The sequence below is a fragment of the Otolemur garnettii genome, unplaced genomic scaffold (assembly GCF_000181295.1).
Source record: "Otolemur garnettii isolate 467f Iridium unplaced genomic scaffold, OtoGar3 scaffold00018, whole genome shotgun sequence".
NCBI lineage: Eukaryota > Metazoa > Chordata > Mammalia > Primates > Galagidae > Otolemur > Otolemur garnettii.
The window spans coordinates 14,140,465-14,153,221 of record NW_003852413.1 but is presented as its reverse complement, the minus strand read 5'-3'; the positions used below and the strand labels follow the sequence as shown (position 1 = coordinate 14,153,221).

Here is a 12,757-nt window from a genome sequence, read left to right as displayed (position 1 = left end):
CACCCTGGCAGGAACTCAGGCCTCTGGACCAGCAGGCAGAAGGACTGCTGCCCACAGATCCCCAAAGACAGGGTCACTTAGGCAGAAAATCTTAGCCTCAGCCTCAGATTTTCTTAGCCGGGGAGTCCTGACTTCACACACCAGAAAGCTGAGGTAGGCCCAGGAATGTGTGACCTGTCCAAAGTCCCAAAACAGAGGTGTAGTATTCCAGCAAAGATGTATGAGAAGCCAGAGACCTTAGCTCTGCTGAAACCAAGGACCTGGGAGACGCGGGTCCTGGAGGTTATTGCTCACTTCCCATCAGCTCATCTGTGTACCTGGAACCCAGACAGAAAAAGCAGCTCTCAGCCTACACAGCCCCAGGGGGCCTGGGGAAAGGTCCAGCCTGGTTCTGCCTTACCACTGCTACTCCATGGCCATAGAGCTTATCTTTTTTATGCCACAGGGCTGAGCCACACTCGAGGCCCTGGTTGGGTCCCAGGTCTGGCCTGTTCTTGCCAAAGCTTAAGTACATTTAGTGGAATCCACCCACTCATCCACTTCTGCACCCACTCACTCATGGAGTGCTGTGTTCCCAGTGTCACACTAGCATATGAGAGTAAGTCACTGAGCATGGGGTAAAAGTCAAGACTCAGGGGAGCTGCTGACAGGCCCTTATGGCCTTTAGGCTGATGAGTGGAGCCGGTGGGCTGCTGGCAAGGAACAGAGCCTGGGACTTATTTGTTCAGGCCTTAGGTGGAATGCTATTTCCCTGCCCCCCTCCCTCAGTCCTCTTACCATATTTAGTTTTAATATTTAGTATTAATTTGGCTGGGCCATGGGACTCAAGCATTTGGTCAAACATTTTTCTGGCTTATCTGAAGGTGTTCTTCAGATCAGTAGACTTTGAGCAAAGCATATCACTGCCTCCCATAATGTTGGTGGACCTCACTCAATACCCTGAAGGCCTGGAACAAAGACTGATGTCCCCAGAGCACAAAGGATGCTGGCCGCCCCCGTCAGACTTTGGTTGGACAGGCCATACCTCCATAATTATGGGAGCTAATTCTTTAAAATAAATCTCTCTCTATAGATATATCCTATATGTTCTGTTTCTCTGGAGAACCCTAATTAGACCACTTTTATGTAGGAAGAAGGGAGAGTTACCCAAACATTAAAGAGGGGCCCCTCTCCATGTGATCCTCTGAGGGCATCTCAAATAATTCTGTGGCATATGTGAATCTGATTCCAACTCCTCTCCTCAGCTCTGTGTGCAGCCTTGATGCCAGACTACTCCTCTGAAGGTCATCTCATGGTGCTGGGGGTACGGGAGCATTACTGACCCACCCACGGGGCAAGAAGGAGGGGAGAATCCCAGATGGATGGGATGGGAGGGAACCAATGTCAGAATTATTTCCTCTTTTATTTCTTAAATTTTTTTTTTTTGGGTAGAGACAGAGTCTTGCTATGTGGCCTTGGCTGCTCTTGAACTTACGTGATCCTCCTGCCTTGGCCTCCCAAAGTGCTGCAATTAATTACAGATATGAATTGCTGGGATTACCTTCCTGAGCCACCTCACCTGGCCAGAATGGTTCCCTTTAAAGACTGGTAACCCTGAGTCATTTTATCCCACAATTCATGACACTTTGGTTTATTACCTTATCCCTCCCATTTCTTGAAAGTAAAAAATTGTATTTTTTAAGCAGTGCTTAAGGAATCAGAAACTGTTGAGGAAGAGACTAATGTACAGCTTGAGTTGAATTTACACACTTTAATATTGGATATAAATCTTTTGATTGTGGTGAGGTGGCAAATAAGGTCCTGTTCTGGGATTGGTTTATGGACAGAAAGGAACCCGTAGTGGTGGTGCAATTACTGATACATTCACCAGTCTCCCGTGAGGGGAGAAAGTGGCCCAGGACCTGTTCCTAAGATACCTGCAGCCACGTGTTCCAGGGTAAGAGTTCTTTCTTTCATTAGCAGCTCAGCATCCGATCCAGTAAAGGCCAGTCCTAATAATGTCACAGTCAGCAATCAGCTTGTGTGTGAGAGTGGATTCTATTTTTCCCGTGCGCACAAAAACAAGCCTGGTGCAGTGACAGAGAAAGAGTGTCTTAGAGAAAAGTGCCTCTTAGGAGCTAATTACGTTGACAAAAATTGGAGAAGAGCACATCTAAACAATTGTCCTGCTCAGGACTGCTACCTAATTGTCTCCAAGCATGCTAACCAATTCCTCTGCTTCGAGGGAAAACATGGTTTCGGTGTTATTCCGTAAACAGTAACCAAAGAATACAACAGTCATTGCAAGGGTGCCAAAGGAGTGGGAAGCTGAGGCCTCGAACTTGCTACCAGTTCATAGGCAAAGGCTGAAAAGTCACATACAAATGCAGTATAGAGCTTTCTACATGAGTCTGAATCATCAGAGTTGTGGGTGCATGGGGTGTTTGCCCAGAAACAATTCTGCGTAGAAAGGGGTGGACCCAGGATCCACAGTGAGTTGGTGGCTGAACTGGGACCAGAATTGGTTTTTCTTCTCTTTCCCCTCTACCACGCTGTGAAATAAATGTAGAATATTCCAGCTGCAAAACAGCCTGCCACTTGTAGGCTGAATCTTGTCCTCCCCTAAATTCGTATGTTGGAGCCCTAGCCTCTTGTATCTCAGAATATGAGTAGACGTGGAGATAGAGCCTTTAAAGAGTGATTAAATTAAAATTAATCAGCTCGGCGCCTGTGGCTCAAGCGGCTAAGGCGCCAGCCACATACACCTAAGGTGGCGGGTTCGAATCTCCAGCCTGGGCCCGCCAAACAACAATGATGGCTACAACCAAAAAATGGCCGGGCGTTGTGGCGGGCGCCTGTAGTCCCAGCTACTTGGGAGGCAGAGGCAGGAGATTCACTTGAGCCCAGGAGTTGGAGGTTGCTGTGAGCATGATGCCATGGCACTCTACCCAGGGGGATAGCTTGAGGCTCCGTCTCAAAAAAAAAAAAATAAATTAAAATTAATTATCTAATTCATTGGGTGGGCTGCAGTCCAATTTATCTGGTATCCTTATTAAAAGAGAGAATTTGCATATACTGAGAGACAGCTGGGTGTAGGGGCATAAAGAGAAGGCCGCCACCTGTAAGCCAAAGACATGGTCGCAGAAGAAACCAATCCTGCCAACACCTGCTCTTGGACTTTGGTCCTCAAAACTGGGAGAAAACTAATTTCTGTTACATTAGCCACCCAGTTTGTGGTAGTTTGTTCGGCAGCCTGAGCTACATGCACCAGGTGTGTGGCTTTCTGCACTACGTGCCAGAACCTACGTGCCAGAACCCACATGCAGCCCACTCAGGACCTAACGGCATCTTACTTGGTCTTAGCCAGAGGCTGGGAAGCGACGAAACTAATGGTATCTTAGAGCAAAAAAAAGCTAGCATAGCCAAAATATGCCACAAAGGGGGCACGGCTACTCAACATCACAAAATCAAAAATGTACAAGTTGAGCTGAGGCCTGGAGGACCACCAAGATCACAGTCACGGTTTGCTGCGGCTGCCCCACTGTGTGCTGCCTGTGGACTTCAGGGAAGGTGATTCAGACGTCTCCAACTCAGTTTCCCACTGGGAAACAGGTGCCACACTGCCTCCTCTTCTGGAGGCATCTGATTGGTCTGCATATATCCTATACCCAGGAAGCAGGGGCTCCCCTACATTAGGATTAAACTGGCAACTCCCAAATGTTCTCAGGCATACTCAGGAGAGCAGCTGAAGTCACTCCACATCTGTCTTGTTTAGACTCAAAGGGCACCAGGTGTCACCAGACTTAGTTCCAAATCCAAGAGAGCCACCTTGAAAGCTGCCTTTTACTTAGGGGGTATAGACATCTGTCTACACGACTAGACTGTAGGTAGAGCCTTGGTCTGGAAACATCTCCCTGGTAAGCAGGGGACAGTGTCCCTGGGGCCAGAAGCAGTACTTGGTAATAGGAACTTAAACTAGCCCAATTGTAAAATTCTCATGGTCAGAATCACTTCTCTGGGCTAAGGCATTAAAGACCCCTGTAGAGTATGTAATCAAAGGGCCATACATATTAAGATATCTTCGGCCATTAACGCCTCTTTGTGACTCTATCAGTGTGGCCTAAGATTCCCTCCCCCCACTTAGCCCCCTGGGGCCCTGGGCCAGTTGGGTTATGGGAGGAACAGAGGGCAGGTTCACAGCCTGTGCGGGAGGAGGGGCGGGCACAGGCAGACGTGCTGTATGCAGGGACGTAGGTGACAAAAAACGATAAAGGTTTTCATAAGGAACACTGCTTGCTTGGCATTTTGGAGCCAGCCAGACTTCCACATCAGTCACCCTTTGGCCCGACGGCGCCAGCCAGGAGTGCAGGAAAGTGAGGGCCAGACCAGTTGGCAAGTGCACCAGTCCGGCTGCGTCCGTGTAAGGAATCTGGCATCTCAGAGATGGCTTTGCCTGGGGGCATGGCGTTGGGAGCGCAGGAACAATATACAGCAGGGCAGGGGGCACCGGACCGCTGTTGGCTTCATGGAGCTGCGGCCGAGATTGGCACTCGAGGGGTGGGGCTGCCCCGTGCTCTCAGCCAATCAGCTCTCCGACCGCCCCATCTCCCGGGGCCGCTGGAGCAGCTCGGGAGAGGCCCCCAGAGCTCGCGGGGCAGGACACAGTCGCGGGGCGCTGCAGCCTGGGCTGTCAGCCACAGGCGCGGGGCTCGGGGCGGCCGGGGAGAAGAGGAGGGCCGTCCGGATCGTCCGCGGTCCAGGGCGGGAGACGGCCGAGGCTCAGCAGGGCGAAGATGACATCTGGTCGTAGTCGGGGCACTTGAGCAAGGCGGGGTAGTTGCTATTCATCTGCAGGGAGGCGTCGCTGGAGATGTCGGAGGGGCTGCGGCCCCGGACCCAGGCGTCCGGGTGGAGGAACTGGCCCGAGTAGTCGGAGCAGTTGCTCAGCCGGGGACGGTAGAAGCCAGGATGGGGCCTGTACATGTCCTCGGCGGTGTACCGCTTCATGAACAGGTACACAGACATCACGCCGGCACTCTGCAGCGACAAGGCGGGGGGAGCGCGCCCGTCGGGCCTGCCTCACCGCCCCGGGGGGTGGGACAAGGACGGGGCGACGGAAGCGGGGACCTGGGGACGTGCCGGTTGCAGGAGACCCGGGAGGTACGAGAGCGATGGCTTCCGGGGTGAAGAAGGGGAGTGTAGGGGGGGAGGGCAAGGTGCTCAGCTCAGCCGCCCCACCCCCCAGCCTGGCGGGGCTGGGCCGGAGGGGTTTACCTCTGTTAAAAGGAAAGAGATGGCAGCAAAGGCAAACGACCATCCGTATTTGTAGTTGAAATAGGTCTCTGGGTCCTTCGTCCTGTTGAGCACCTCGTCGTTGATGCTGGAGATGTAGAGCACCAGGCCCACCACGAGAGAGAGGCCTGCGGGGGGCGGGGGGTGGGCAGAGCGGCTCAGCACAGAAGCCGCACCTCCCTCGCCCCCGCCTGGGGGTGACTACACATTCATTTGGGAATTCAAAGGAGAACAGGAGTTTCCTCCTGAGGACCCTGCTTAGCCCAGCACCTTCTAGATTGCAGATGGCTCCCTGTCCAGCTTCCCTTCTGAGCCATGGGCTACCCCCAGGGCTTCTCACCCCGCTGTCCACACCTGTCAGACACATGCCTGAGCGCCGGCCCTGGACATTCTGATTTACTTAGCCTGGCCTGGCGCCTTGGCACTGTATTTTCCTAAAAGCTGCCCAGGTGACACCACTGTGAACCACTCAGCTGGCAAGTGGTTTTCCCAACACTGAGAAGTAAAATAGGCCCCCTCAGCGGAGGTAGCTGAGGCCCCCAACCCCTGTCTCCAGCTGTGCACGTCATCATGGAGTCTGCCAACTGGGCCCAGGGTCTCTGCAGCCCACCTGACAGCACTGCGGCCTGAGATGTCTAGGCAGGGAGGTAAAGAGAGTGTGAGATTTTGGCAGGCCTTCAGTCAAGAGGCCGGGGTGCCCAACCCTGCTGCAACTGTGCACATGACTGCCTCAGGCCCATCAATTAGCAACTGTAATTGAATCGAGACAGAATTAATTACTCTGTTTTGAGCTGTTCAGGTTTAATTCCATCTGCATTATTTTACAGAACCGGGGCATCTCAAACGATGAGCGTTAAGGGAAAATAGGCATCACCGAAACCTTCCTTGGTCCTTAACTCATGTTTGAACACTGCTGCCGCAAATGAACCCCTTTTATTATTAATATCACTGAAACAGCTTCATACGGCCCAGCTCAATCCTACATTTCTGACCCTGTCACCCCTGCTGAACCACCTCAGGGGTCTCAAAGCTACCATATGGCCTTGGCTACATTGTGGAGTTTGCAGTGGGAAACACTGGACCCTCGCTCTGTGCCTCTAGGACCAGGGGGCTGACCAGGACTTCTCAGTTTAGGAGCTAGATGTCAAAAGTCTGTGAAAAGAAAACAACGCAACTTACCTGAGAGGATAAAGAAGATGCCGGAGACAAAGGCCAGGATTGTCCTGTGGGGACGGATGTGTCCGATGTTGCTCAGGATAAAGCCAATGAACATGAAGAAGAGGCTGACCAGAGGGAACGGGGTGGCTGACCGAATCATCTCTAATTAAGGGGACAAAGGATGGCCTGTCAGCCTCCAGTGGTCTTACTCCCTTTTCAGTATCCAGGGGCCAGTCCTCCTGGCAGCGTCCACCCCCAGTCCTCAGCGACCCACCCCTGCAAGAATTCCCCAGTTCCATCCCCCATTGGGTGGCCTGGGGACCTCCCAGTGCTGGCAGGGCTTTTGTCCCTGAGATATGGCTGGAAGCCTGAGTGCAGGTGCCCACGTATTCAGGGCCTCAGTGGTTTCTCCAGGCATAAGCTACCTCCCTCCTGGGAGTCCACACCAGCTGGCAGTGTGGCAGCTGTGACAGGGCCTGGTCACTGCTTCCTGCTTCCTCTCCCAGGGAGACTCACCATTTCCTTGGGCAAGGGGCTGCTCTGCGTGGCACCAGGGATAGTCACTGACCTCTGTCCTCTTCAACTTACTTGTGATTACATGAGGAGCAGTTCTGTTGTATAATAATTTATCTGATCTTTGTCCCTGATTCCTGAGATACCCTCTAAATTCTTACACTTTTCCAAGCCAACAAGAGTGTCTCTGTTATTCATGACAGGTCCCGAGATCACACACCTGGGCTTCTGCTAATGAGGTGACTCAGAGGCCAACCATGTGATCAGAAGATGGGCGTCTTGAGCCAGGGGTGATGAGCCTGACCTCTGGGGGAGGGAAGGGACTGGAGATTGAGTTCAGTCAGTCATGCCTGCATAATACAACCCAGTAAAAACTCTGGACTCCAAAGCTCGGTGGACCTTCCAGACTGATGAATACACGGATGCTTTAGGATGTGGCATGTCCGGCCTTGATGAGGAAAGGAAATAGAGCTCTACGTTTGGGACCTCTACTCCCAGCCCTTGCCCCATGTGTCTCTTCTTTTGGCTGGTCCTGATTTACGTGCTTTATAATAAAATTATCCTGGCAAGTATAGTGCTTTCCTGAGTCCTTGAGTCTTTCTAGCAAATTACTAAACATGAGGGAGTCATGGGAACGCCCACATTTGTAGCCAATTTATCAGATGTGCAGGTGGCCTGGGACCTCTCGACTGGCAGCTGGCAGCTGAAGTGAGGGCTGTCTTGTTGAGGACTAAGGCCTTAAACCCCAGGCATCTTCCTTAACTGCACGTGATTTGTATCCAAATCGCACCACAGTATTGCAGGCTCACTCTGGGTCCAGAACCAACTCTGTTAAGGCCAGGGCCATGCAGTCAGTCCCACTGGGGTGCAGAGAGTTTGGTTCCCTGGGCATGGAAACCTCTTACTTGCTTTGGTCACTATAGTTAGTGACCCCAGCAACCTGTCTCTGCCCCTGGAAAATTCATGTGCAGAGCAAGCTAGTGAAGCCAGGCCAGCCCACAGCCAGCTGGGCCTCAGGGCATTAGCTCTGGAGAAGTATACTGGCAACCCTGACCCTTCCCTCTGCCCTGCTCCTCTCTGTGCCGCCCAGGTGCAAAGCTCAAAGCACCTACTTAGAACGTTGACTGTGGACTCGGATGTCAGCTGGGAGTTCATGGGCATCACATATTCAATGGTGAAGCAGCGTCCTCGCTCCTCACCTGTGGAGACAAGAATCATTTACATTTCCAGGTACTTCTTGAACATGGATTTGAGGCTAGCCCATCCAAATGGTATTTCCAGATGCATCTAGGATCTTGGACCCACTGTGTCTTTGCACCTGGGCTGGATCCAAACTCTAGGGAGGTGGCCCACAGCAGGGGTGGAAGCTTGTCCTGACATCAAATACTTCTTGGAGAAGCACCTCTGTGAGGATGGACCCAGCCCCCAGGAGTCACATGGAAAGAGGTCAGCACTGCAAACTCTCTGTGCTGATCCAACACCAGTACTGTCTCACTGCTTTTGGACAGATGGGGCTGATGATGGCATATGGCTGACTTAGAATCAACAGTGTACCAGTGTGGGTGTCACGGAGCAGAACCCCAAGTGCCTTGATAACCAATTTGGAAACCAGATCCTTGTGCCTTCAAACTCTGCTTCAGATTTAAGCAGGAGCTGATGTCACACAGTCTGGGGCAGTGGGAAAAGTCAGAATTGGATGCCATTCCCAAGGAACACTCAACAAGTGACCTGGAGGCCAGGCCTCTCGATGTCCTCCCTGCTAAACTCTGCCAGGAACCAACCACCACCTGATCCCCTAAAGCTCTACCCTCAAGCTGGAGGACGCAAATCTGGGACAACCAAATCCTGGCTCTTCACAACATGCAGAAAGTTTCCAGGGCCCTACCAGGAAAAGCCCTGTGACCACACAGTGGCAGCCCAGGCTTTCAGCTGGTATCTCATGACCCGGAGATGCTTTTCTTGGGCAGGGTGGTCCTAGGCCATGATGAAGGCATAAGGGTCACAGTTCTTAGAGTGAGAACTCCAAGGGTTCCCGAGAAGGCCTAGCAAGTAGATGGGGGGCCCAGATAGGTGGGTTAAAGGCTGGACCCTGCTGCAGAGCTGGAGGGACCTGCATTTGTGTTTTTTCTGTGCCTTGTCATAGACCGAGGAATAGAGAACTGCTAAGTATCTCCCATCCTGCAAACTACTGGATGCAAGGACATTGAGTTGAGAAGATGCACTTGACCTCCCCACATCTTCATGCCCTCCTTTGTGAAATGGAAATAATAACAAGGCCTATCTCGCAGTGTTGTTTGGAAGATTTCATGGGCTTAATCGTTTAATGAGCTAACGTGTGTGGGAACACTTGAGACCGGGGCAATGTCATGCTTGTCTTCCTGCTGTGGGAGCAGAGTACAGGGAAGGCAGGAGGGAAGACCTGGGAGGTGAAAGGACGTGCTCAATTGGACATGTCCATCAGGGCTGAAGTTTGCAACAGGGGCCCAGTACTTGCAGGGAGCAGCACCCAGAGTTTATGGGGATGATCCGTGGTGAATTGGCTCCTTCCAGCATCTCCTGGCCATCTCTTCCCAGGGAGGGATCTCTTGGGGCAGGTGATCCTGGGGTGGAGGTGCCCTTACCTGTGAGGAAGCAGACCCGCCAGAGGCCTGAGTGCAGGGACATCTTGATCTCCGTGCTCTGGTTCTGGGGCAGAACCACACCCTCCTCCAGGTACAGCCAGTAGTCAGTGCTGACCGCGATGCCCAGGAGGCCCAGGCCACAGACGGCAAAGACACTGCTCAGCAGGGTCAGGGCCTTCCTCCCACAGGCGCTCATCTTCCCAGATGGGTGCTGGGAGGCCAGCAGCCGTGGTCCCACCAGCACGGAGGGGAGTCTGGGGAGGGAAAGCAGGGGACAGTGGCCTTAGCTCTGAGAAGACCAAGATGAGAAGCCGGTAACTCTTGTCAGCCTGCCTGGCTCAACAGATGGATAAAGACCACCAGGCAACTACCTGGATTCCAGGCCATTGGGACACAAGTGGCACCTTCTTCTCCTCCTTCAGGGGTTCACAGCTTTCTTGGCATGTCAGTGCAAGGGCCCCCTTGTCCTCTCTGGGCGTCCCCCTTTCTGGGTACTACCATTCATTCATTCATTCATTCAGCAACCCATCATGCCAGACGTTGGAGACACAAGAATGAACATGACACTACCCTTGTCCTTGAAGAGACCCCCATCTTGAAGAGCAGAAGTGCTCCCAAATGCAGTCCAGTGAGAGCTGTGGTTGAGACCCGCCCAGGAAGCAGAGAGGAAGCATAGAGCAGAGAACCGTGCTGGGCAGGCCTCTCTGTGTTGAGAAGGATTCTGAAGCTCAAACACAGCCTGAGAGAGCAGTGGGCCCCCAAACAAGAGGGGACAGCAGCCCTGGGAAGAGGCAGAGGCGTGGGGAGGCCTCTCAGGGGAAGGCGTCTTCCTCACGTGACTGTAAGCATTTGTTGGACTGGTTCAACACAAGTAAAGAAGTCACACAGCAGTCTCAGTGTGATATCCTCCTAAGTCCACCTAATCCAAAATGGCCCGACCCTAGCCTGCCCAGCTCATGATGTTGGCAGGAGCCAGCTCTGAACCAGCCAGAGAGAAGCTGAGTCTGTGCCACTTGGCCATGAACACATCCACTGACACCTGCCAGAGCCAGATGCTGGGCCACAGTAGGGGCCAAGACAGGTGGGGGCCAGCCCCCACGGAGTCACAGCCCAGTGTAGCACTTCTGCATTCTGGCCACCAGCTACAGGCCCCTCGGAAGTGTCTAAGTATCCCTGGTCCCCGGGCACCACTGCAAGAGGCTCTGATACAACTGGATTCAAGTGGGGCCCAGGCAATGGCATGTTTTAAAATGCTCCCAGTGATTCTAATGAGAACAATTGATCTCTGCTACTCCAAGTGTGATCCATGGACCATCAACATCAGCATCAAGGGTGCTTGTTAGGACAGGGGACTCTCTGGCCCCTCTCGCTTTCTAAATCAGAGCCTGCATCTTAACGGGGTCCTTGTGAGTGGTCTGCCTGTGACAAGCACACAGGTGATGCCATCGCAACTGCTGTTGTGGGGAAGCCCAGATGTGAGGAGGACCCAGAAGGGGTCACCTGGCCAGGGTGGAGGGGGGCAGGCAGAGCCATCTCTGGAAGAGCCTGGGACAACTCTAACAGGGTGTCGCACCCAAGCCAGTCACGGTCACAAGGTGGTCACGCTGTCAGTGCCTTCCTGGCCCCTTGCAATACAGCAAAGTCAGAAATTTCAAAATGAGATGTTAATGATGTTCAGGAAAGAGATGCGACAGTGCCTTGGTGGGGTCCCCCAAGCTCAAGCCTCAGTAGTGTCCCAGGGCCCTACCCAATGTCCCAGCTGAGCTCCCAAACACAAGCAGATATTGAGATAGCTGGAAAGGCACAGAAGCCAGGTTCATCTGCAAAGTCTGAGGTTGCTGTGGGGTGGGGGTAAGTGGGAGAGGTCAGTGCTTTGGTGAGGAGTTGTGGCCATCCTGACTCTGGTTCCACAGTACCAGCCCTGCCCTGGCAGCTGACTATGGGACAGTTGATTGATCTGCAGAGTGAGCCACACATGGGCTTCCTGGGGACATGTGACAGCATGTGTTCACCATGTTTGCAAGGCTGGAGTGAGGTTTAAGCCACGACAAGTCTTCCTGCATTGTCTGTGACAAAGAGGGGAGAAATGCAGCGTCAAATAGCCAGCCCTTCTCCCCAGTCAGCCAAATCACTGTCCACGCAGCGGGGCGTGTGGTGGGGCTTGCATCTAACATAAGTATCCAATAAAGCACCACAAGCTCTGTGCTGGCTGCTGTGGAAGACACATAGATTCAGGGCCACTGCTACTAGCAGAGTTCACAAGCTGGGACGATGTGCAAGGTGGGGCAGCATCAGGACAGGCAGAAGCCAGTCCAAGGAGCGGGTGGCAGGGCAAGCTGCCTGGAGCAGCCAGGTCCCACGCAGAGCCCCAGGAGAAGGCTGCTGGGGTTGGTGGGAAGTAGTAGTGATGTCGTAGTGATAGAAAGGTTTTTATTACATAATAGCTCAGCACTTCCACTTCCATGCGAGGCTCACAAAATCCCAACATCCGCTGGAGGAAATAGAATTGGAATTCCAAGGATGGTTAACGGCAGTGAAGGACGCAGAGGAGAAGGAGGGGATAGTAGGATGCAAAGTGCCTTGAACTGGGAGCCAGGAGAACCGGATTTTATAACATAGCCGTGCTGCCAAATGTCTGTGTAATGGTGAAAAATCAGCCTCTCTGCTACGGTCTGGATGTGGTTCCTTTGTCCCCACCAAAGCCCATGTTGAAATTTGCCCCCCAGCGTGGCGCTGTGGGGAACTGTCGGGGCTGCTCTGGTGGCAGGGAGTGAGCTTCCCCTTCCCCGAGACTGGATTAGTTCAAGGACCAAATGAGTTCCCCAATGAGAGAGGCCTGGTATAAAGCCAGGGCGTCCCTCATGTCTCCTCAGTTCCCCTTTGATCTTCTTGGCCATGTTGTGATGCCACATGAAAGCCCTTGCTGGAAGAAGGGCTGTGCCCTTGAACTTCTCAGCCTGCAGGACCCTGAGCTACATGAACCTCTGTATCAATCACCCAGTCTTAGATGTTCTGTTCTAGCAACACGAACTGGACCAAGACACTTTCTGAAGCCCCTTTTTTCTCCCAGATGACACAGAGGAAGAGAATAGTAATATCTAAAGTATACTGAATCGCATGCTCGCCGCTGTTGGCTACTGCTAAGCGCTCCACTCCCTTCTCCCTACAATTCTGTCGCCGTCCCCATTTACAGG

General features: G+C 52.8%; 1 protein-coding gene across 1 annotated transcript; it reads right to left on the bottom strand.

The window, feature by feature from the left end:
• Positions 1-4,728: 4,728 nt before the first annotated feature.
• CACNG5 (calcium voltage-gated channel auxiliary subunit gamma 5) lies at positions 4,729-9,804 on the bottom strand. Its single transcript, XM_003786188.1, has 5 exons — positions 9,564-9,804; positions 8,055-8,141; positions 6,451-6,591; positions 5,254-5,399; positions 4,729-5,016 (listed from the first exon to the last, which is right to left on the bottom strand). Exons 1-5 carry the CDS (start codon positions 9,757-9,759, stop codon positions 4,759-4,761), a joined length of 828 nt encoding a protein of 275 aa, XP_003786236.1. The 5' UTR covers positions 9,760-9,804; the 3' UTR covers positions 4,729-4,758.
• Between the last annotated feature and the right edge of the window lie 2,953 nt (positions 9,805-12,757).